At 36.0% G+C, this 24,902-nt stretch overlaps 2 protein-coding genes across 6 annotated transcripts in view; one reads left to right on the top strand and one right to left on the bottom strand.

Moving 5' to 3' along the window:
• Window positions 1-24,902, bottom strand: part of IMMP2L (inner mitochondrial membrane peptidase subunit 2) — a 963,981-nt gene that overhangs the window by 850,048 nt on the left and 89,031 nt on the right. For all 5 annotated transcript variants that reach the window (XM_061414102.1, XM_061414107.1, XM_061414104.1 and 2 more), the window contains exon 4: window positions 22,989-23,092. In XM_061414102.1, coding sequence (XP_061270086.1) covers window positions 22,989-23,092 — 104 coding nt within the window. The remainder of the gene's footprint in view (window positions 1-22,988; window positions 23,093-24,902) is intronic.
• LOC133246122 (HIG1 domain family member 1A, mitochondrial-like) lies at window positions 17,205-18,069 on the top strand. The gene has a single exon (XM_061414108.1). It carries the CDS (start codon window positions 17,249-17,251, stop codon window positions 17,528-17,530), a length of 282 nt encoding a protein of 93 aa, XP_061270092.1. The 5' UTR covers window positions 17,205-17,248; the 3' UTR covers window positions 17,531-18,069.

Raw genomic sequence — 24,902 nt, 5'->3', positions numbered from 1 at the left:
CTCTGGACTAGGAATAACATGTGATGGTGGTAAGGAAATAATGTAGGGTCTAAATTTCCACAATAGTAGGAGACAAGGGTTCAATCCCTGGGTCAGGAAAATCCACTGGAGAAGAGAATGGCTACCAACTCCATTATTCTTGCCTGGAGAATCCCATGGACAGATGAGCCAGGGGGGTCGCTGGAGAGTTGAACACAACTCAGCGACTAAAGAACAAAAACATGCTTAGTAATCCTTCACAGGGAACCTGGAACACAGTCTGGGATGTGGGGAAGCATTTCTTTCTCCTTAAAAATTAACAGAAAAAATGGCATGAAGAGCTTAAACTTTGGAGTTAAATAAATTTGAGTCAAATCTGGTTCTGTCACATACTAGGTAAATGGATGGAGTCAAGCAAATTATTTCTCTAAGCCTCAACTTAATTATCTGTAAACAGAAAAATAACAATATCTGCTTCATGATACTTTTTAAGAAAAAAGAGGGATAATGTTTAAAAGGTATTTAGCAGAGTATCTAGAAGACTGTATGTGCCAAATAAATGGTAGTAACTGTTGTTTTTAAAAAAAAAAAAAAATTAATTTTACTTTAAAGGAAGTATTCTGTGGCAGTTACAGTTTGGGACTTTTTTCTCCTCCTACTTACAACTCTCACTGCTCATATTCACTTTACCATTATATTAGTGATTTTAGAAAATAAGTTTTCACCGATGACCCATGTTTACATTAAAACAATATATGCTGAATCTTGAGTTCATGTCTGAACTTGCTTGGAATTATAGAGATGAGAAGGTATCACTACCATTTTAAATATGATTATTGGCTATTATCTTGCTTTCCTTTTAAGACAAGGGCAAAACATTTTTACTATATGCAGAAACATTCCTGTTGACAATTTATTCATCACTGTTTATGACCTGCAGTTTTCTTTCAAATCAAGCAATTAGATTTTACACAAACTTCCATAAAATAGCAGCAAAAATGACTTCCTCAGCATATTTAGTATTTTTTTAAGGTTTCCCAGATCTAACACCCTCCAATTAATATTTATCTTCTTCCTCCCAACATCAATGACTATGCTGCCTAAGGGAAGCCCCATGCCACCTAAGGCACATGAGGTTAGTAATAAGATTGGGCTGGATGAAATAATACATTGCATTATAAAGAATGAACATCTCATCCAAATGAAACATGCTAGGAGACTAAAGAGGCTAGGAGACAACTAATTGTAATAATATTAAGAAACAGGTAACAAGTCATTCTTTCTCAATGCAACTAGATCTACTAACTGCCATAGCCACTTTCTACTTACATTAGTATTACCTCAGGGGATCTATTGTTTTCCTATAAAAGTCAGCCAAGCTGAACAGCTTAACTAAGGTATTTCTCTATATTAGTTTCCAAGTACAGAAAGTATATCTGTAAATAAAACATACATCATTCATTGCTGCCAAGATGTTATTAATTCTTGCTGCTCAGAAACTGAAATCGCTATACAGGCCTTCTTTTACAGGGAAGCAAAGAAATCTGATTGTTAACCTAGCTTTGAGTATCACATAAGCAGACCATGTATTTTCCCATTTATTATGAGTGTCCAAGTGCTGTCAAGCCATACTACCCACACTTGATGCCTAGTTTCTTCCACTAATATAAAATTCCATCTTTAAGATAAATTTAGGTCTTAAAAGAGTTTCAGAGGAAAGGAAAATACTGAAGAGTATGTCTAGGGTTAAAGATAGAATAGTAGTCTAGGACTTACATGCCACACAAGAGAACAAATGGACCTGGTAGAAGTTTTGACAGGAAAAGGGTACGATCCGACTGTGCTCAGAACTTTGGAAGCAATATCAAAAATGTATTAGAGGAAACAAAGTAAGAGAGACACCATGTGGGATTTTAGCACGGGTGGGAGGGACATGAAGTAAAACACTGCAAAAAAAGAGAAAATAAAAATATTCAGTATGCACTTCATAGGTAAACCCAAAAATATTGAGTATCTAATTGTATGTAGATAATAAAAAATAAATTAAAAAAGGAAGAAGCTGAAGATTATAGTAAAGTCTCTAACTTTGACTTGTAACCAAATATGGCGAGGTCAAGAATCAAAATAACATACTGTATTGGTGTTTTTCCTTCTGGCTTACTTCACTCTGTATAATAGGCTCCAGTTTCATCCACCTCATTAGAACTGATTCAAATGTATTCTTTTTAATGGCTGAGTAATACTCCATTGTGTATATGTACCACTGCTTTCTTATCCATTCATCTGCTGATGGACATCTAGGTTGCTTCCATGTCCTGACTATTATAAACAGTGCTGCGATGAACACGTGTCTCTTTCCCTTCTGGTTTCCTCAGTGTGTATGCCCAGCAGTGGGATTGCTGGATCATAAGGCAGTTCTATTTCCAGTTTTTTAAGGGATCTCCACACTGTTCTCCATAGTGGCTGTACTAGTTTGCATTCCCACCAACAGTGTAAGAGGGTTCCCTTTTCTCCACACCCTCTCCAGCATTTATTGCTTGTAGACTTTTGGATCGCAGCCATTCTGACTGGTGTGAAATGGTACCTCATAGTGGTTTTGATTTGCATTTCTCTGATAATGAGTGATGTTGAGCATCTTTTCATGTGTTTGTTAGCCATCTGTATGTCTTCTTTGGAGAAATATCTATTTAGTTCTTTGGCCCATTTTTTGATTGGGTCATTAATTTTTCTGGAGTTGAGCTGTAGGAGTTGCTTGTATATTTTTGAGATTAGTTGTTTGTCAGTTGCTTCATTTTAAAGAGTGAAGTAAGCCAGAAGGAAAAACACCAATACAGTATACTAACGCATATGTATGGAATTTAGAAAGATGGTACCAATAACCCTGTGTATGAGACAGCAAAAGAGACACTGATGTATAGAACAGTCTTATGGACTCTGTGGGAGATGGAGAGGGTGGGAAGATTTGGGAGAATAGCATTGAAACATGTAAAATATCATGTATGAAACGAGATGCCAGTCCAGGTTCGATGCACAATACTGGATGCTTGGGGCTAGTGCACTGGGATGACCCAGAGGGATGGTATGGGGAGGGAGGAGGGAGGAGGGTTCAGGATGGGGAGCACATGCATACCTGTGGCGGATTCATTTTGATATTTGGCAAAACTAATACAACTATGTAAAGTTTAAAAATAAAATAAAGTTAAAATAAATTAATTAATTAATTAAAAAAAAAAAAAGAATCAAAATAATAACCAGGGGAAGAAAAGTTTGGTATGGAGCAAATACTAGGTTGGGTTGGAATAATTCACAGAGTATCATCGTACAGATATATCCAAATCATAGCTAAAAGTATAGGCTTGATTCTTAGGCAAGAAGTCAAGGACACTGGACAAAGGAAACAGAAAATAGATCCAAGAGAAGAATCAGCAAAACACAGAACTCAGGGAATAACCAAGACAGAGGAGTGCCGTATATGACAAGGGACAGGGAAGTTTCAAGGAGAAAGTATTTACAATGCCTGAGTTAGCTATGGTATCAGGAAACATTCATACTGTGGCCACTGTATTTAGCACCAAGAAGGTACGGGAACTTTTTCAAGGAGTTTCTGTCCAGTATTGAATATAGAAGTATGATTTCACTAAACTAAGGAAGTAAGTTAAGGAACTCAAGAGAACTCAGGCCACTGTTTTCTGGATGTTTGAAAATAAAGAGAAAATGTGCCGATTCAGCTCTAAGCTCTGTCACTACGGAACAGAAAAGGGGAGAAAACAAGAGGAATTGAAGGTGATTCTAATGTTCCTAAACTGGATTGATGGGCAGTGATATAAAGATCCAATAATCTCAGCTGCACAGTCCAGTAGAGTAGCCATGAGCTTCCATGAAGCTACCGAACACTGGAAAAGGAGTTAGTCCCGAGTTGAGATGCACTCTTGGAAAGCCACACCAGATTTATAACTTAGCATCTCAAACATGGTAAAATATCTCATTAATAGTTTAATATTAATTACATGTGGAAATAATATTTAGGATACTACACTGAGCTAAATAATTATTAAAATTAATTTCACCTCTTTTTAGTTTGGCAATGTGCCAAGTAGACAATTTAAAATTACATATATAGCTCACATTGTATTTTTATTAGATATCCCTGATCTAGAGAATGAATACTGGAATTGGAATAAGAGTAGGAATCAAAAAGTTTCTGTTGAAACCAGCCCTTCTATTTCACTTTAGGATAAAAGTTTATGATATGGTCACCCAGGACAATGTCATGAAAATGTAACTTAAGAAACTTAGGTCCTAGCTGATGAGGTGGCTTACTCAGGTTCTCTGGCTAGTCAGAAGCAGAACTCAAACTAGAACCCACACATGAGTATTACTTCTATTATTCCACCTCTTGAAATGTCAGTGAAAATTTTAAAAGTCTGAATTTTAAAAAAGGTAATAGCAGCTTGGCTGTAATATATATCCCATTCTATGCCACATCTAATAAAATCACTTACAGCAAAAAACACAACCTCGAAACATTAAAATCATGACCTCAGTAAAAACAGCATCCTATGTTCACCACTCAATCCATATTGGAACTAATCTTTTAAGATACCCATGCTAGGTTTCGCTTTTATTTGGGGCATATATGCACTCCGAATTTATTTCAACACAATTCCACATTAGTTTTAAAGACAGTATCATCCATTCAAGTATATGTCTCTTAAAAAATAGGTTTAAAAAAAAAATTGAAAAAGCTCAAATAATTTACTTCTCAATTCCTGTATTATTGTCTGCCATTCATGAATGGTAACTCAATAAAACATCAGGGGTTTTTAGTGCAATACTCATGAGAAGTTAAAAATTACTATGTTTAAAGCATAGCTACAGTATATAATACACTATATTTCAAATTCTTACAGAATTTAAAGTCCAACTTTGTCCAATGAAACCTTAAAAGTTCATTCAATCTCTATGTTACAGGTTAGCCAGTTTCACCAATAATTATAACCAACCAAAAATCTCTAGTTATAATTTCTTCAATATTCCAAGCTCCTATAAATCTGTTTATATTTCCCATTTAAAAATGGGTGTAATCATATTGTTAATGACCTGTTCTTTTAGAGCTAATTTTCCATAAGAAATTGAAAAAATAAACTTACTGCTTTCAACAGTACATAGTACTAAATTTTGTGAAATAGTTTAATAAGCTATGACTGCCAAAATGATGATAGCTATTTTCATTGTAGAGTTACTGCTCCAAAATGCAGTGCTGAAAAATGAAGATTATTTGATTAGGCAGCATGTTTATTTCATTTTGTATATACACACCCTGTATTTATTTTAACAAAGAAAGCTACTATTGGTATTCCAAAATGACATGATTGAGAGAAATAAAGAATGCCAGCTTCCACCTCTTGTCTATGTGCTGCTCTCTCAATGCACCAGGCTGATAAAAGGCTGATACAAATCTAGCTAATGTCTTCAGGCATGCACATACCAATTGTGTTTTCCAAAGGGGCATTTTCCATTTTGATCCACATGTTTGCATTTCTTTGCTTGCTGTTTGTGACCCCTCTTCACATAACTGGAATTAGTGTGCTCACCTATTTCAAAGATTCCAGATTCCTGTATGGCAGGCTGTCCATCGGCTCCAGATACCACATTTAAAGCAGAGCTTCAGCACATTTTTAAAGACTTTTCCAGTTTGCCCTGCTTGTACTGGCCTCTTTCAGCTTACTACACAGAGCAGATGCTAGGTGTCCACTGTCATCTACTCCTGCAACCGTAACCCGGCATGGTGCTACAGAGGCTCACTGCTCCTTCAGTGCGTGCAGAGCCCGTCACAGCGTTATACATGCCAACCCACTGCACAGGAAGAGAAACTTGCAATTCATGGTGAGGAAAGTGCATAAGTATCTGTGATACACTCAGTATCAATATTCAATAAAATTTTTACTGCAAGCAACATATTACAGGCCTTCAGTTTGGTAAAGAGTCTATATTCTACTGTGGAGGATTTTTATTTCCTTAACTCTCAAAGCATCACTAAGATAAAGTCAAAAAATTCAAGAATGGTCTTCCATTTTTAACTACAGAGCTAGTGAAAACCTGGCCATATTTAGGACTTCTGATACAGCTTAACACATGATTCAGACATTGTTATATTCCTATGAGGTGAAGCTTTGACACCTTGTTCAACAAACCTACTTAACCACTTCTCCCACACAGCTATTCACTCTTGCCTCAAAATTCTTACACATGCCACCTCCTCCCCATGCCTCAAAATTGTTACACATGCCATCTCCGAAACTCTTTTGCTTCTCTGGTCAAGCATTAACCACCCCATCTTTAAAATCAGATTTCAAATTCACACCTACTTTTCTTTCAGTGCCTCTCCCTTCACTAACTCATTACTTTCAGTATCCTATCAATAGCAGTTCCTATGGTTCTATAAACTCACATACACCTGGTATCTCTGCTGTGGCTACTTTAATCATAAGATACATATAGATAGGAACTATGTCTGCCATTTCTGTTGCACCACCTGACAACATTTTCCACAAGTGATATGCTATTAAACCAGATAATTTTAAAACCTGTAAGCCCTCATGTGAAGTGTTTACCAATTTTGATGATATAAATACTCCCACCATGGCTAATTTCAAGCAACCAACATAAAGTTGCTGAATCTTGGGATAGGAAAATATGGGTACTCTGACTCTGGAACCAGAACAAAGCATTGTACCATGCTCACCACAACTCCTGAGTAATACTGAATATTAAGTTTCCCCTTTTGATAGGCCCACCTACTACATTTTCAACAATTTTCAAAAATGTCTCTTTTCAATTTGAGCTCATTCAAAACACATCTATCTAGTGGAATCATAAATTACATGAGGGAAGATGCTTTTCTTGTCTATTTTCTTTACAGCTGTAAAAATGGCTAGTTCTGGGCCCAGAGTAAACACTGAAAAATTAATTGCCAAATGAATTAATTGTCAATAATTTAAATATAGGAAAACACTATGTAAAATCCAGTAGGAGTTGCTATATGCCTCCCATCATAAAATAAATTTAACCTACATGTGAAAATAAAATAATCATACAGAAAAGAACTATCAAGTTAAAAGATACCTTAGAAATTATCGGGTGTGATCCCTTCATTTTATTAAAAAGGAAAACCTTTCCACAGTAGTTAATTGACAAGTTAATTGACATGCAGTCCCACAGTGCCAGAGGAAGCCTAGAACTCAGGTCTCTTGGTATCTGGTCCAAATCTTTTTTGACTAGGTAATCATTAACTGCCCCTTGGGTTATTACCTATTTGAGCTATTAACCTATTGGGAAACTGCTAACATTTTGAAAAGCAGACTTTTTCACTGTATATTAATGTTGAAAACCAACACAGAAAAGCATTTGATAGAATATCTAATAAAAGAAAACCCAAACTAATTGTAAGACTATCAGTGACAAAGACAGATTATAATTATATAGTTCTGTATAAATCAAACGACATTTTCCTCAACATAGCATCATAGGAGCTGAGATTAGCCCAATTTCTATATTCATACCATCTTTAAATTTGGAATCATCTATGAACTTAATTATCTTGGTTACTATTACCTCTGATCATTAGTACAGAGGTCATATAAAATTAGTCCTTATATTGACTCCAAAAATTACCACCAAGATCTTCCCTTAATTCAGAAGCATAAGAAGCTTTAAAAATGGCCAGGAATCTACTGTCTTTAAAAGTTTAATTTATTTATATATATATGTGTGTATATATAATTATACATATGTTATTAGGTTAATTAGAAGTGTATCTCAGTTATGGTCTTATTAAAAACACCTAAGTAAAAATTCTAAATATTGTGTAAAGAAAGATTTTTTCTTCCAAGAATTATAATATTCTATACTGAATTTCTGTGAATGAGTCAAGTAGGCTGATAGTCTCTAAAGTTGTTTCTACTATGAAACAGATGAGTAAAGCAGAATCCAAGTGTAAATAACCAGTAATATATATAGTGAAAATTACAGTATTTTAACAAGTGACAGATGTTACATATGCTTCTCATGAGAAATCCTTTATCCATTTCATTATTTGCTACCATTTTAAAAATCCACAATAAAATTAAAGTGCTAAATGTGCTATTTCCTCCCTGAAAATAACCAAAATCCCCACCCTCTCCATTCCTAGACCAAAAGTGAATATTTGAAGATAACTGCAGCAGATGAAGTTCATTAGCCAATGTTCCCCTAACACCTAAGGCAGTTTTCTGATTTTTTTGGTATGATCTTATTACTGTCTAATTATCCATATTGCTTTTCTTCCTTTTTGTTAAACAGAAATTCACAGAAGCAGTTTAACCTTTCATTTAGAATCATTAAATACACCCCCCTCCTTCACTGATAATTGGCCTCTTTATTAACTGATTTCTCCTGTTGATTTATTACCTATCTTTTTCTTTTTTTTGCCAAATTTGTATCCATTCTGTTAATACATTCTTTACCTTCTTTCAACTCGATTAACACACTGTCATTGTTACCAAAGCTTTCCTATTATTTCTTCAAGTTCTTACTGCTCTTTAAAGATCCTCTAGTAGAATAATGAATTCTTAATAACCTGGAACATTTTGATGATTCATACTTAATTGTATAGTACAATTTACATGAGACATACAACTAACACTTAAATGTTTCCTATTGTGTTGTTAACACTCTACAGTAACTTTGCAGCAATCCAAATACACAAGTCTTTGCAATGTAACTTATGACCTCTAAAAGCACAGAGAGCCATATTACAATTATCATATTCATAGCCAAACCAAACTGAGTCAGCCTCTGTCAGCAGTTTCCATACAGTTTTTAATAAAATGAAACAGATACTTGTGCCTTCAGTAAATATCAATGTGACCTCTAAACGTGAGTAAACTGGTCACTAGATTATGCAAGGAGTAACCTTTCATAATAATGAGTCATTGAGGCTTCTCTCTAATGGAAATAAACAATTGCCAAAAAAAAAAAAAAAGGTATTTCTGTTCTTGGAAAGAATGTTTTCCTGAACTCCAAAACACTGATAAAGTTTGGTGGCTGTCACTTTAAGCCCTCTCCCTTTCTTATCAGCCACAGACACATTTCCCAGCAATGCCACCTCCTCTCATCAAAAACAGTGCTTTTGCTTGTTTGTTTTTGTAAAAGGAAAAAAAAAAAAACAAAACAGGAAGGTAGCTATTGACCTTAGATCAAATAAGGTGATATTGAAGTTCTGAGATTTCTTCCACTTTTACAGGACTTAAGCTATGAAATGGAATATGGGATCTAGGATCATTTTTTTTTTTTTTCTAAGAACAGGTGCACAGAGTATTGACTGGTGCAAAGCAAATATGAAGTCGACAAAAGAGATGGAAGCAACCAGAACTAGATTAACCAGTGGAGCCAAAAACTCAACACCCACGATAAATGACAACAGAGAAAGAAATAGAAGATGTCTATAGCTTTCATATTCTGAATAATTTTAAACAAAAAAAGAATTTTGTGCTCATCCTCTTGTAAAATACCTGCCTGCCAACTTGAGATTTTTCGATTTTCAATCATTTCAACTGAAGACGATCTTAATAAGCATATATTCATCTGACTTCTTAGACAAAAAAAGCCCTGGTGTTCAAAGTCCCCTTATCTGTTATAAAATGTCTGTTTAATGTACCTACAGAGTAGTTAAGAAAACCTCTCCCAGGTCACTCAGCCACTTAGTGACTGAAAACAGCTAAAAGGAGCAATATTTTCTGAAGCCTATTCTTATATCTGGGGCTTCCCTAGTGGCTCAGTTGGTAAAGAATTTGCTTGCAATGCAGGAGACCATGGCTCAATCCCTGGGTCAGGAAGATCCCCTAGAGAAGGAGAAGGTAACCCACTTCAGTACTCTTGCCTGGAAAATTCCTTGGATAGAAGACAGAGATGCCTGGTGGGCTACAGTCCCTGGGTTCACAAGAGTCAGATATGACTTAGCAACTAAACCATCACCACTCTTACATTCTTGTACAAAGCAACTTGCAGGTAGAGGCTTACAGGTTTGTTTTACATAAAAGAAAATAATTTTTAATTACTTAGGCAAGTGGTTAATAAAATTTTTCAAATACTTTGTAAGAGTCTTCTATAAAAGTTCATCTCTTTACACATTCTAAGGGTAGTATTAGAACTATTTGCATCTTTCCATTGCTAAACACAATTTTATATTGCCACTCTAACAAATTTAAAAAAAAATGAAGGGATTTAAAGTTAAAATAACAGCCATTTAAAATTTAAAAAGCTCATGTCCTCCAGGACTGCAGTGTGGCAAATTCAGCTGGGTACTCCACTTGGAGTCTCCAAAGGCCCAAATCAAGCTGTAGGCAACTCTGGGTCCTTCTCTAGAGACTGGGGTAGAGTCCATTTCCAGGCTCACTAGCTTGTTGGCAAAATTCAATTCTGTGTATGACTGGCCTTTGGCAAGAGTTCATTCTTAGTTTCTAGAGGTACCCTGTTTTCTTCTTCTCATGGTCCTTGAATCGTCAAAGCCAGCAAAAGTGCATGGAAGAGTTCCCATTCTCTGGCTCTCTGACTTGTTCCACTGCACTTTCCTCACTTCTGCCTCTGCCTGCTTTTAAAGACTCATGTGACTACATTGGACCCACCTGGATAATCTAGGCTAGCTTCTGCTCTTAAGGATTCCTGAGACAACATGGATTGGGCTCACCTCGATAACCTAGGCTAGCCTCCTCGCTTTAAGGTCAACTGAAGGTCAACCTTAATTACAACCACAAGGTCCCTTTGCCAATACAAGGTAACGTATCCACGGGCACAATATCTCAACATATTCTCTGTCCTAGGTATTAGGCATGGAAACTTGAGGACCAAAATTCTGCCTACTATAGCTAGCACCTATTTTATTGATGTAACCTTAAAGAAATGTGACTTTTTTTTTAAACAGATCATACTGTTCAAACTTAACAACTCTAACAAAAATGTAAATTTTCACCCTTAATATTTATCCATCCATTTCCAAGAATGACTCAGATTGGCCCTGTTTATATGCAGTGCCTACCAGTGAACCAATCAGCCATGGCCTAGATATTTCCTAACTGACCTATCACCCAGTTCATAATCCTCTCCCTGCTGCTGCTGCTAAGTCGCTTCAGTCGTGTCCGACTCTGTGAGACCCCAGAGACGGCAGCCCACCAGGCTCCCCCATCCCTGGGAATCTCTAGGCAAGAACACTGGAGTGGGTTGCCATTTCCTTCTCCAATGCATGAAAAGAGAAAAGTGAAGGTGAAGTCACTCAGTCTTGTCTGACTCCTAGCGACCCCATGGACTGCAGCCCACCGGGCTCCTCCATCCATGGATTTTCCAGGCAAGAGTACTGGAGTGGGGTGCCATTGCCTTCTCCCAATCCTCCCCCTAGTTGTCTCTAATTTGCATTAAACTGATCTAGCTCTTCAGTTACACTAATTTTCGTCTCTAGAATCCCTTTCAATTCTTCTTCTATATTCTCATTCTCTAATAAACTCTATCTTTTCATCAATTTTTAATATATTGATTATAATTATTTAGAGTGTTTCTACTGTTTCCTGTTTTATATTTTTAAAATCTTGGACCTGGTTTGTGATACGCATGGTAATTTTTTATAAAATGTGAGGTACTGTGTATAAAACTTATAGAGACTCTGCATGATGTCTCCTGCTTCCGGCAATAACAGATAGTTAAAGTGAAGGCAGATTACCTTAAAATCAAGATTGAGTTTATCAAAGGCTGCATTGTAATTTTTGTAACTTAGAGTCTATTTCTAGTTCTCCCTAACTCCTAGGACATAGCCTTTAGGGGATTCCAATTAAAAGTTGAAAATGCTTCACCAGGGTCCTGCATATGCCTGAATTCTACTTCGTGACTTCTTACCCCTGTGAAACTGCCAAAAATTATGCCCAGTACCTCCCATCTTAGCCTCCACTGCTTTGCTTCTCAGCCTCATGGCATGAGCTGTTTATAAAGTGACAAAAACCCAAGATGAGAAGTGGCACTAAATACAGGGCTCACCTCAGTGTGTTGCTCCACTCTGGGATCTTTCCTCCTTGGTAGTACTATAATGCCTTTAGATATTCTTTTTAACGGTGTTTTCTCATTTTCTCAATATGGGCCTTAGTTTGAAATAAACTAGCCTATCATATTTGAAGAAATCAGATACGGATTGATCTCAGTGGTCTCCGTTTATGTGTGCATACATATCTTATTGATTCCAAAAGTATTAAAGATGGGTTGACATACATATGGGATAGCTAATTTTTTGTGTATTATATTTTCTGCTTGAAAGCTCAACTATTTACTTCTTAAATTTTTAAGTTGTTCCTTTGTTAGAATTATTATTTAAGCTTATATTCAAAATGCTTCTCCTTCACAGTTCAACCTGACACCTTAAATATAACAAACAACAAGCATTTAGGAGTGTCTTTTCTGTAAATGCTGTCCTGCACTTTTTTTTTTTTTTAAGTAGGGTAACAGTGTCCTCAGAGACTGGTTTTTTTCCACAATAAAAATAAAAAGTTACAAACATAAGTACCACTATTTCATGGACTGCTGCCTATATAACTTCGTTCTTTGACAACTTCTAGTCATCTCTCAGAGAATATAAGATTTATGAAAAGGGTTGAGCAGAGGCTATGGATAGCTCCTATAGTTACATTACCATAAAATCTCAATAATTCAAAATTGAAATTTATGATCACTGAAACATCTCTAAGCTATAATTTGTCTCTGAACTAAGAAAATGTTTTATTGCATAATTAAATGTATAAAAATTGTGAAGGCAATTTATCCTGCTCAAGAAAGGAAATTGCTTTTAAGGACCACCTTAAGGTTACCAACTTTCTATCTACATGCCTCTAAACAGTATTTATAAAATCAATTTAATCTAGATCAAATAATAGCAAACAAAACTTACACTATCTCATTTTTTAAGTATCATTTGTAAATACACTTAGTAATGGATACAGATTATTATGGGTAATTGAAAGTGCCAAAATCTAAATCTCTCATCAAAATAAATTACAGCCCAAGACTTCACTCTCCAGCATTTTGAATACCAGTTAATTAAAAACAATGAACAAAAGCCTAGGCACTTCCTCCTATCTATAGAACCTTTCTCTTAAAGTCATGTTCTTTCTAGATTTGTGTTCCTGAAATGTACAATATTAACTACAAACAAAAAAAAAGGCTCTCAACCAAAAAAATTAGGAATAAGTACAATGGAAAGACTAGATAAGTATTCACGATTATATTCTCCCAGCTCAACAGATTAAATGGCTTTTCATACAATTATAAGTCATTATTCAGTATTATCATTGCCCTGGGCATTTGTTACAAAACATGAATTTCGTGTTTTAGCAGACTGCAGTTAATTTCCAATGGTGGGTCAAGGGACCTTTAAAGATTTACAAGCACTCAAGACACAAAGGAATTAGCACCTTTCTTTTTTTCCGCAAAGGCTCTTTTCTATTTCATCTATTTCCCTGGCTCACATCTTCATAACTCTTTGCATATTTACTGCTACAGATGTAGCCATCACAGAAAGTGGCAATTAGCTTAGCATATTGCAAACCAGCTGTCAAAATTGTATGCAGATTCTATATTTATAATAAAGTATTATTGCTATTAATGAAGAGACTACATTTCAGGAACAAGTGTATCAGAAATTTCATGGGATAATCCAATTGATGTAGAGATGCAAGGGCTTGTGTGACTTCTTTGCTAAGAATGAGTAAGGATCCTCAACTAAACCATCACCTCTATATACAGAGGCTTTACAGTTTGACAGTCAAGAACACTGGATTTGATGGGAAGCCCTTCAAACCTTCATTCTTCCATTTACCAGTCAGCTATATCATCTTAAACAAGTTACTTGACCTCTTTGTACCTCAGTGTTCTCACCTATAAATGGGAATAAACACATACCTACTTTACTAGGGTTTATTTTAATGAAGATTAAATACAAATGAATATAGAATTCAGTATTGGGACTGGAAAATGATAAACAATCAATAAATATTAAAATTGTTGTGAATCACATAAAAGAGATGCTCAATTATAATTATTAGTAAAATATAAATCAAACCTACAATGGGATATTATATCACACTGATATAATAAAGTGTGATAAGTGAAAAGTGAAGTGAAAGTGAAAGTGAAGTCGCTCAGTCATGTCGGACTCTTTGCAACCCCATGGACTGTAGCCTACCAGGCTCCTCTGTCCATGGGATTTTCCAGGCAAGAGTACTGGAGTGGGTTGCTATTTCCTTCTCCAGGGGACCCTCCTGACCCAGGGATTGAACTTGGGTCTCCCACATTGTAGGCAGATGCTTTACCATCTGAGCCACCAGGGAAGTCCAATTATTAGTAAAATATAAATCAAACATACAATGGGATATTATATCACACTGATCAGAATGGCTATCAACAAAAATTCTACAAACAATAAATGCTGGGGAGGGTGTGGAGAAAAGGGAACCCTCCTATACTGTTGGTGGGAATGTAAACTGATGAACCCACTATGGAAAACAATATGGAGGTTACTTAAGAAACTAAAAATAGAGCTACCATATGATACAACGAAGATCATGGCATCTGGTCCCATCACTTCATGGCAGATAGATGGGGAAATAGTGGAAATGATGGCTGACTTTCTTTTTCTGGGCTCCAAAATCACTGCAGATGGTGACTGCAGCCATAAAATTAAAAGACGCTTACTCCTTGGAAGGAAAGTTATGACCAACCTAGATACCATATTGAAAAGCAGAGACTTTACTTTGCCAACAAATGTCCATCTAGTCAAGGCTATGATTTTTCCAGTGGTCATGTACGGATGTGAGAGTTGGACTGTGAAGAAAGCTGAGCACCGAAGAATTGATGCTTTTGAACTGTGGTGTTGGAGAAGACTCTTGAGAGTCCCTTGGACTGCAAGGAGATCCAACCAGTCCATTCTAAAGGAGATCAGTCCTGGGTGCTCATTGGAAGGACTGATGCTGAAGCTGAAACTCCAATACCTTGGCCACCTCATGCAAACAGTTGACTCATTGGAAAAGACCCTGATGCTGGGAAAGATTGAGGGCAGGAAGAGAAGGGGACGACAGAGGATGAAATGGTTGGATGGCATCACCAACTCCATGGACATGGGTTTGCGTAAACTCCAGGAGTTGGTGATGGACAGGGAGACATGGCGTGCTGCAATTCATGGGGTCGCAAAGAGTCGGACACAACTGAGTGACTGAACTGAACTGATAAGACAGCAATCCCACTCCTGGACATACATCCAGAAAAGATAAAAATTCTAATTCAAAAAGACACATGCATCCCAAAGTTCACAGCAGTACTATTTACAATAACCAAGACATGGAAGCAATCGAAATGCCCATCAAAAGATGACTGGTGAGATATATATTAATATAACATGTGTGGTATATACATACAATGGAATTTTACTTAACCATAAAAAAGCATGAAATATTGCCATTTGCAGCAATGTAAATGGACCTAGAAAATATCATATGAAGTGAAGTAAGTCAGAGAAAGACAAATATATGATATCACTTTCATGTGGAATCTAAAAATAATACAAATGAACCCATACACAAAACAGAAACAGACTTACAGACACAGAAAACAAACTTACAGTTACCAAAGAGGTAAAAAAGAATAAACTAGGAACTTAGGATCAACAGACACAAACTGCTATATATAAAATAGATAAGCAAAAATAAATGTACTGTATAGCACAAGGAACTATATTCAGTATCTTATAATAGCCTATAGTGGAAAATAATCTGAAAAACATATATATATATATAACTGATCATTGTGCTATACTGGAAACTAATGTTGTAAATCAACTATACTTCAATAAATAAATATTTTTTAAAAAAATAAAGAGACTTCAGTCCGACAAGAAAAAAAAAAATAATAAACTATAATGGGTACTTTTCTCTCTTTGTAAATTACATGTCTTTTTTCCTTTGTCTCTGAACCTGATCATCCCAACACTCACCAACACAGTGTTTACCTCTCTTTGGGAGTGTACTGTATTTCATAGAAACTACATTAGTTTTTCTCCACTTCAGACTTTAGGATCTCATCTTAGTTCACCCTTAGATGAGACACCTTAGACACACTCCAGGAAAGCAGCAGGTACAATGGAAGAAGATTTAGACAGAGCATTTGTCCACTTAAAATGTAATGTGTGTCACATAGGTGATTTCAAATTTTCTACTAGCTACATTAAAAAAAAGGAAAAAGAAACAGGTGAAATTAATTTTAATAAAATATTTTATTTGACTGAATATATCCAAAATATGTCTTTCCCAGTGGTTCAGTGTTAAAGAACCCACTTGCCAATGCAGGTGATACAAGAGACTCTGGTTCAAACTCTGAGTTGGAAATATCCCCTGGAGAAGAATGACAACCAATATTCTTGCCTGGAAAAATCCATGGACAGAGGAGCCTGGGGGCTGCAGTCCATGGGGTTGCAAAGACTTGGACATGACTGAGCACACAAGCACTTGGTATACAAAATACTATCATTTTAACAAGCAGCAGTAGCCACGTTACATAACAAGCACACAGTAGCAGTAGTAAAGAAGCCAGAGTGCCCAAGAATTGATGCCTTTGAACTGTGGTGCTGGAGAAGACTCCTGAGAGTCCCTTGGACTGCAAGGAGATCAAACTGTCAATCTTAAGGGAAATCAACCCTGAATATTTATTGGAAGGTCTGATGCTGAAACTGAAACTCCAGTATTTTGGTCATCTCATGCTGACCCATTGGAAAAGTTCCTGATGCTGGGAAAGATTGAGGACAGAAGGAGAAGAGGGTGTCAGACATGAACTTGGGCAAACTTTGGGAGATGGTGAGGGAGAGAGAGGCCTGGTGTGTCACAGTCCATGGGGTCGCAGAGTGGGACACTACTGGGCAAATGAATAACAACAAAAGCCACATTTAACTGCTCAATAGCCACATATGTGTACTATATCAAGCAATACAGGTTTAATTGGACCTGTATTAAAATACAGGTTCAAATGGACCTGTATTCACATTCTGGCTCTGCCATTTACTTGCTAAATCTTAGTTTTATCACTTTAACTATGTCTGCAAGATTTAGTGTATACAGAAGTAGAAATATAATGTTTACATATGAAACATATAATGGAGAATCCGGTAGGAACCTGAAACGTCTTGAAGTTGTCTGAAGATTCTTCAATCACTATGTCAAGCGACACAGATATTTCTCTTTCTTCATATGATGAAGATCAGGGATCTAAACTTATCCGAAAAGCTAGAGAGGCACCATTTGTCCCCACTGGAATGGCAGGTTTTGCAGCAATTGTTGCATATGGATTATATAGATTGAAGAGCAGGGGACATACTAAAATGTCTGTTCACCTGATCCACATGCGTGTGGCAGCCCAAGGCTTTGTTGAGGGAGCAATGACTCTTGGTATGGGCTATTCCCTATATCAAGAATTCTGGGGGAAACCTACACCTTAGAAGAGGAGATGCTGTCTTGGTCGTCTTGGTGGTGCTTGCTTTAGTTAGACATCTGATATTGAGGTTATATGTTTATGCTGAAAATAAATTGTTTGGGTCAGACAAGAACATGGTAATTTGAAAATTGGCCTCCTTTCTTGCAGGCTTGATTTGCCTGGTGACCAGGTTACTGGTGACTAGTTCACTAGCTAGGTCATTCAGAGGAGTCAGACCAGCACAAAAGAAACATGTCACTTTTAAATACACTTGATAGTGGTACCTGTCCACCTTCTTAAACTCTTCTGTTGAAATTAGTTCTAAAGAAGACAACATGCCAATCCTGAAAATGCTCCCAGCTGCTGCAGAATATCATATGCTTTTGATGTAATGTAGGAATCCTATTTACCCCAGTTAATTTAACTTTCTGACGGCCTTGTGGACTGAGTACTGTTTTAAGGGCTGGCTGGCTCTTGAGGAACCCTTTCAGAACAGTGCATGGAATACAACATTACAAACCTCCCTGGAAGTCTGTGTGTGTTTTTAAACCAACACTAAAAAGCTGGTAACAGAGCCACTTTGAAGTAGTATTTATTTTAGAATCATAGTTATAAACATGAGAGTAACTTAACTTGTGGATCCCTTTTAGCTCTTTAGTAATTGCAGAATTATATTTTGCTGCTGTTATATTAGAATAAATTTAAATTATTTTGAAACATGTATTTTAAGTGCTAATGCAAAGGTAAATGAAAAACACTTTTTAAATGTGTGCGGTATGTTTGTTTTCTCCAAAAGTATCATCAACTAAATAAAATCCCTATAGTGGAAGTCATTGATGAGCAAGCTGGTTTGGTCAGACATTATACAAACTTTGGTATATCACAGAATGCTTTGTTGTACTTATGAATTCTCGTCTAACCTGAATTTACATTCCATGGTGATAACATGGTAAATGTAGTGTTATTAAAGTAAATGAACACATCAAAAAAAAAAAAAAAACCATATAATGTTCTAAACCAAAGTTACCTAAATAAAAAGTACATTAAAAAATAAATAAATAATGTCCACTACCCACAAAAATAATAGTAACTATTTCCTGTTACTGTTATGAGAAATAAAATGACAACCCAAAGCACTTAGTGTAATGCCTGACATACAGGAGTGTTCATTAAAGGAGAATTCACTCACCCTTGCCTTCTACTGTAGAAGTGAATGCTGGCTCAGTGTAGTATAATCTGTCACCTAGCCTTAGTTCCTTCCCTTCAACCCTACTATAAATTGTAGCCTTCCCCACCTGCACAGGCCTCCCTCCTTGCTTCCTAGCATCTAAAGAATTGTCTGTGTGGACTTATAGAAGCCATGGGATCTCTTAGTCAGGACACAAATATGTGGTTCCAAGAACCTGAAAAGCTCCATGCCTGACAATTTCCATCTCCTCTGACCTAGTCTTATCCACCTTCCCAACTGTTACCACTGCTGCAGCCTCCCCAACAACTGCCATCAACAGCATCACCTCCTCACTGGAGACAGACTGACCCTCAAACATTCAAAGGGATCATTCTCCAAAATATCTGGCCAGGACCCTTCAACACTGTCAAGCTTAAAAAAGATGAAGAGTGACCAAGGAACTGTCACAGATTAGAAGAGACTAGAGAGACAAGAAAAATAAAAACAAAATATAGGATCCTGGGTAGGAGTTTGGTCTAGAAAGAGGACATTAGTGGGAACACTAATGAAATTTAAATAAGGTCTGTAGATTAGTTAACAGTATTGTATCAGTGTCAATTTCCCAGTCTCCATAATTATGCGATGGTTGTGTATGATGTTAATATTTGGAGGGTATAAGAAGAATAAGGTTTGAGAAGCTAATGTATAACATGGTGATGACAGTTAATAAGCTGTGTTATATAACTGAAATTCGCCAACAGTAGAACTTAAATGTTCTCTCTCTAGCTTATGCCCAACCCCCTCCCCGCCTCCCACACACAAAATGTAAACAGGCGATGGGTGAGTTAATTAACTTGATGAGGGAAATTCTTTCACAATGTGTACATATATCAATTCATCCCAGTATACACTATAAATATCTTACAATTTTGTCAATTTTATACTAATAAAATTTAAAAAAATAAATAAGAGGATATGTGAGAACACCCTGTACTATTTTTACAACCTTTAAGTCGATAATATCTCAAAATGAAAAGTTAAAACACTCTTAAATGTGATTATTTGAAACTTTATTATGAAGGAAACTCTGTCCCAATGGTTCTGTTAATTGATATATCATTATAAAATAGTGCTACTTATGTTAAGTCTATGGCAGTAAGGCCATCACACAGGTTAATGAAAAGTCAATTCCGAGGTATAGAAAATCCACCTTAATCACCACTATTAGTCTGCAAATCCACCAAGAGAGTATGATGTCTCCTGCATACACTCAGTAACACTGAGGACTCAATGACAGCAAATAATGTTTTGTGTGATGTTATTAAACAAAACACCCTTCTATTTAACATTACTGAATAACGTGCTTAAACAGTTGCTGCACTGCTATGGTCTTTTACAGAAAGAAAGTGACAGGAAAAGAGAAGGAAGGGATGCAAAGAAGCATATTCCAATATGTACCTTTCCCCCACCCAGACCTTCCTTGCATTAGGGAATAGTGTTGGTCAATAAACTGAATGAAATAGATGGGACAGTCTGCTTTGCTACATACTGTCTTACTGTAACATGAATTAGTTCATAGGCAGCTGGTGAGAAAGAATGGAGAAAGAAGTCGGTATAAAGCAGAAGCTTCACTGGTTCACATCTGATTTTCTCCCAAAACCATCAATGTCTCATTAATAGCAGTTGAAGGCTGAGTACACTAAAGGCAGCAAGCTAAGAAGGAATCAGTATTATACATTCAACTTTTTTCCTAGGAAACTTATTGCAAGTTTAACCCGGATCTTTGTTTAAAAAAAAAAACTTACAACAAATAAAACAACACAAAACAATGAACTCTACATCCATCTCTGGGATCAGTACATTTTGTACAAAGCCTGCAATCTTTTCTCTTCTTGCAAATTCTGATAATAATAACACTGGCCCTTGAAAACATAGATAGCCTCAAACCTTCCTTATATCTTCTTCCATCAAGCTATCTTCACCTTTATTGTTTTAAGTAAATCCAACATTTACTGCAGTGTTTATTTATTAGAAACTTCAGATGTCTTTTAAACAGTGCTATTGGAATTATTGTTATTTTCATTGGTGTTCTGGTTATGAAGATGCATAAGCCCTAGTAATTTAAGAATGAATTTGCAAACCACAAAGTTTTCCAGAAAGGCATATATAATATTATAGTAGAAGTGCTGCATTTCCACATACTCTGAATACATAAAATTCTGTCCAGGAATGATTTAAAATATAAGCTGTCACACTACTTTGTTACCAAAGATTACTTATGTATCAATAAAATGCATAATTAACAACAATTTGTTATCTTTGTATTTTATATTTAGCCATAAATTCAAAATTTAGTCATGTGTTTCTGTATTAGTCACACATTTCTTATATTGACAGGATATTCTAATGTAAGGACATGTGTCCAGAAAGCATTTTTGCTCATGAAACTAAAAAGATACTTTAAACAGTGTCTTTTATTAGTATTGCATCATACTAAACAAGTATAAGCCTGGTTGTTCACCAAAAGAAAGCAACAGTTACTGCTTGATGATTATTTGTTGTTAAATAATATGATACCAATCACTAAGCATTTTTATATGTAAATAGCTCCTACTAACAACAAGCATTATGAAAGAAAATTTGTGTTATTTGTACCTGACAGAGATATATCACATAGTTAACTCATTTAAAATACAGTTCAACTGAGGTAGCTATCATTTAGTATATCAACCTCAATTTGAATACACTGTTTTTGAAATTAATTTATATAATAAATATCAATCATTTTAATATTTACATAAAAGGATAACATTCTCTTCTTTTTTAATATAGTCTAGGATATGCTAGGGTACCGTTTTGGATCCATGCAAACTTGGATTTTAAGGAGCCTTTTTTCCTCCCCAATTACCTATTCAAATTCATTTGGTTAAAGATAGTCAGCATGTTTCTCACAGAAAAAATACACCGCACAATCGTCTGCTTATAAGGTGACCTCTTTCACTTGGGTGGGTATCCTCTCCATCACGGGCTAAGTGAGGATGTAACCTTGTCAAACCAAAAGCGAAAGAATAATGAGCACACGACAGGCTAACCCAGCATGGGAAGGTTGTTAAGGAGGTTGCAGAAGCAGTTCCCTGAATGACAAAGTAAAAGGATACTCTGAAGAGTAGGTTAATATTAAAGAAAGCACTCAAGAATATGAGAAGCATTAATCCCCATCCTTGGATGTCTGCCATACAAAACTCCACTCAAATTTATTTCATTAGTTACTGACCAGGTTTAGTTAATATGTTTTCAAATAAATCTTAGTAGAACAGGCTTGACTGAGACACATTTAGAAAATATCTATTTCCACAAAGCAGTAACCAAAGATAAGTAAGAGCAAGTAGATAACGTTTTACTTTTACCAATTATAAATTATCACCCAACAATAAACAATTATTCTAATTCAAGAATCATACTTATAAGTTCCAAGTCTTCACCAAACAGTAGGATTTTACTATCATTAAAACAAATAACAGTAACTACTATATTAATTGCTTCCCTAATGCACTAACTGGCATAACAGGGAATCATGTTAAAACATTTGTATAAGTAGCTGAAAAGAGTAGAAATTAGGCAAGTTCTGTTGCAGTCTTCTCAGTGTAAATTTACTTTTAAAATAAACAAACAAATCTCAAATCTAAATCATTCAAACATAGGAATATCATTGTGTCAGTCATGTACATTTTGACATTCCTTCTCTACACTAAGATTAGAATGAAATTCTTGTTCCTGACCAGTCGTAATACTTTAACAGAGAAACAGTGCCACCTTTTGGTCCCAAACAAAAGCCTCCAGTCTACCATCTTCCAAACTTCCTTTTTTCAGTTAAATCACTGATACATATATATAAATGCCACTGAATTTCATGTCACACTTACAATGGTCTAGAAATATTTTGTAGCTACACAGCTAATAAAGCATGAGAGTAACATACAAGTTGCTTCCAAAATGCAATATTTCAAAATAACTCAAAATACCAGATACATGTACTCTAGATCATCAATATAATAATTTCTAATCAATATTTCATCAAAAACATTTTGCCAAAACCAAGTATGTCAATCAAGTGATAAATTTTAAGTATCATAGAAAAAAATCTTCTTTCATAGTATTGTTACATTTCAAAATAGATTTTGAAAAATGTATTACATTTTACATGAACCTATTAATTTAGTAATTGACAATATGGTATAAACAGGGAATTACTAGCTAAATCAGATAATTCTAAATTGTCTTATATAGGAATATAGTATGTTTCTGATTTACTTACACTAATGACACAATGTCACCACGTTGTACTTCAAAATTCCTCACTTTCCAATGGTTCAAAAGCACCACATCAGATGACTGGCTCCCCCCAGGATTCAAAGAGGGCTAAAAAATAAGAAGAAAGAGACACATCTGTCATTTGTAATTTTCAATCTTCATGGTTCCTTGCACTTCATAGCTGTAGTGCAGTGCAATAAAACATTTCTAATATAGTAGCTTTCAATAAATTGCTGTTCTAAAATAACTGCAAATGATGAGTTTTCAAAAAGGCTCATCGGGATTCTTCACAGGTAACCAGAAAAAAAAAAAATTACCAATACTCATTTCAAAGGAAAATGTGCTAGACAGTCAACTCTTTACTAAACTCCCTTAAAGAGGCATGGAAAATTGTAAGAAATAAAAGAAAAAAGTGAAATCAAGCCTCCCTATAGAATATTCAGATAGGACCTAATTCCATAGTAAGTACATGTGATTGCTCCATTTGGAGAGAAGAAGAAATAATCTCACATCAACCAGGAAAATACCATAGAAACAGTAAAGAGACCAGAGTAGCAAGTGATGAAATAATCTTGGGAAATATGGGAATTTCCCACTTTGATCTCTTTTTTCTACAGAGAGCTTGCAGGAAGGGTCCTGGCTTTCAGTTTAAGCCTAGTAAGCAGCCTTCACCTTGGATTTAGACAAGTCTAGATATGCCTAAGGACCAATGGGGCAGACACGGAGAAACATTTTCTGTAAGAGTTCATCTGACGGTCAGGAATCATCTAGGCATAAGAAACTGATTAAGGAACCATAAAGCCAATACATCTATCACCTGGACAGAACTGCTGAAAAAGTAAATGGATATCAAGTCTGAAACTTGGTAGTAGAATAAGAAAAAGTAGGAGAGCTTTTTCACACTGACTCTCCAGGGTCTCTGAGAACGTCATTGGTCTAAAAGAGCAATTGCTGTGGTGGTGGGGAAGGTACTAAACCACAACGGAGGCTCCCCCCATTCGCAGATGGTGGGTTGGCAGCAAGAACAGACAGAGCCACAGAAACCAGGGCAGCAGCGAGGAAAACAGTACATGCCCAACAACAGGCTATCCCTGGAGCAGTAGTGCCATGGTGATGTTTTAATCACTCAGTCGTGTCTGGCTCTTGTGACCCATGTGGACTATAACCTGCCAGTCTCTATCTATGGGATTTCCCAGGCAAGAATATTGGAATGGGTTGCCATTTCCTTCTCCAGGGGATCTTCTCAACACAGGCATCAAACTCTTGCATTGCAGGAGGATTCTTTGCAGACTGAGCTACCAGGCAAGCCCTAGTAGTGACATACTATTTTTTAAAGATTCCTGGAATTACTTGTAGGTTTTCTAAAAAGCAGGTGTGGACAAAGGCATAGAAATGTTGTGTGGATGCTATTATAATGACTTTATTTTTGACTCCCCAGATTTTTTGTGACCAAAACCTTATTGGTTATCCTTGGGGATCTCAAACACTCTTATAGCTTCTGCAACTCCTTTATGTGATAATGCCTACACCTCTCTAACTTTAGTTTTGAATTCCCTGTTAATCCTCACTTGACTATCTGACATAAAATTCAATACTATTAAATGGAATTTGTCATCATTTCCTAGCATAAAAGTTTTCTCCCTTTTCTTACATCCTACTCACTACTTCCCCAGACAACCAACTTTAAATCTTACTTACCTTTTTACTTCGTGTCCAACCAGTCACCAAGCTAAAGGGATTTTTTTTTTCATAATGTCTTTCACTTAAGACCCATTTTGTCTATTCTCTCTTCTATCATCATCCTTCAAGCACCAATCACCATATAAGCCTTCACTGCTGTTTCGTGGCCAAGTCACGTCTCTTTTGTAACCCCATGGACTGTGGTCCACCAGACTCCTCTGTCCGTGGGATTTTCCAG

This window comes from Bos javanicus, chromosome 4 (assembly GCF_032452875.1).
Source record: "Bos javanicus breed banteng chromosome 4, ARS-OSU_banteng_1.0, whole genome shotgun sequence".
NCBI classification, from domain to species: Eukaryota; Metazoa; Chordata; class Mammalia; order Artiodactyla; family Bovidae; genus Bos; species Bos javanicus.
This window is presented reverse-complemented; position numbering and strand designations above follow the sequence as displayed.

Excerpts from the sequence above, each read along its gene's own strand:
- LOC133246122 (XM_061414108.1), top strand. The coding sequence starts at position 17,249 with ATGTCAAGCGACACAGATATTTCTCTTTCTTCATATGATGAAGATCAG.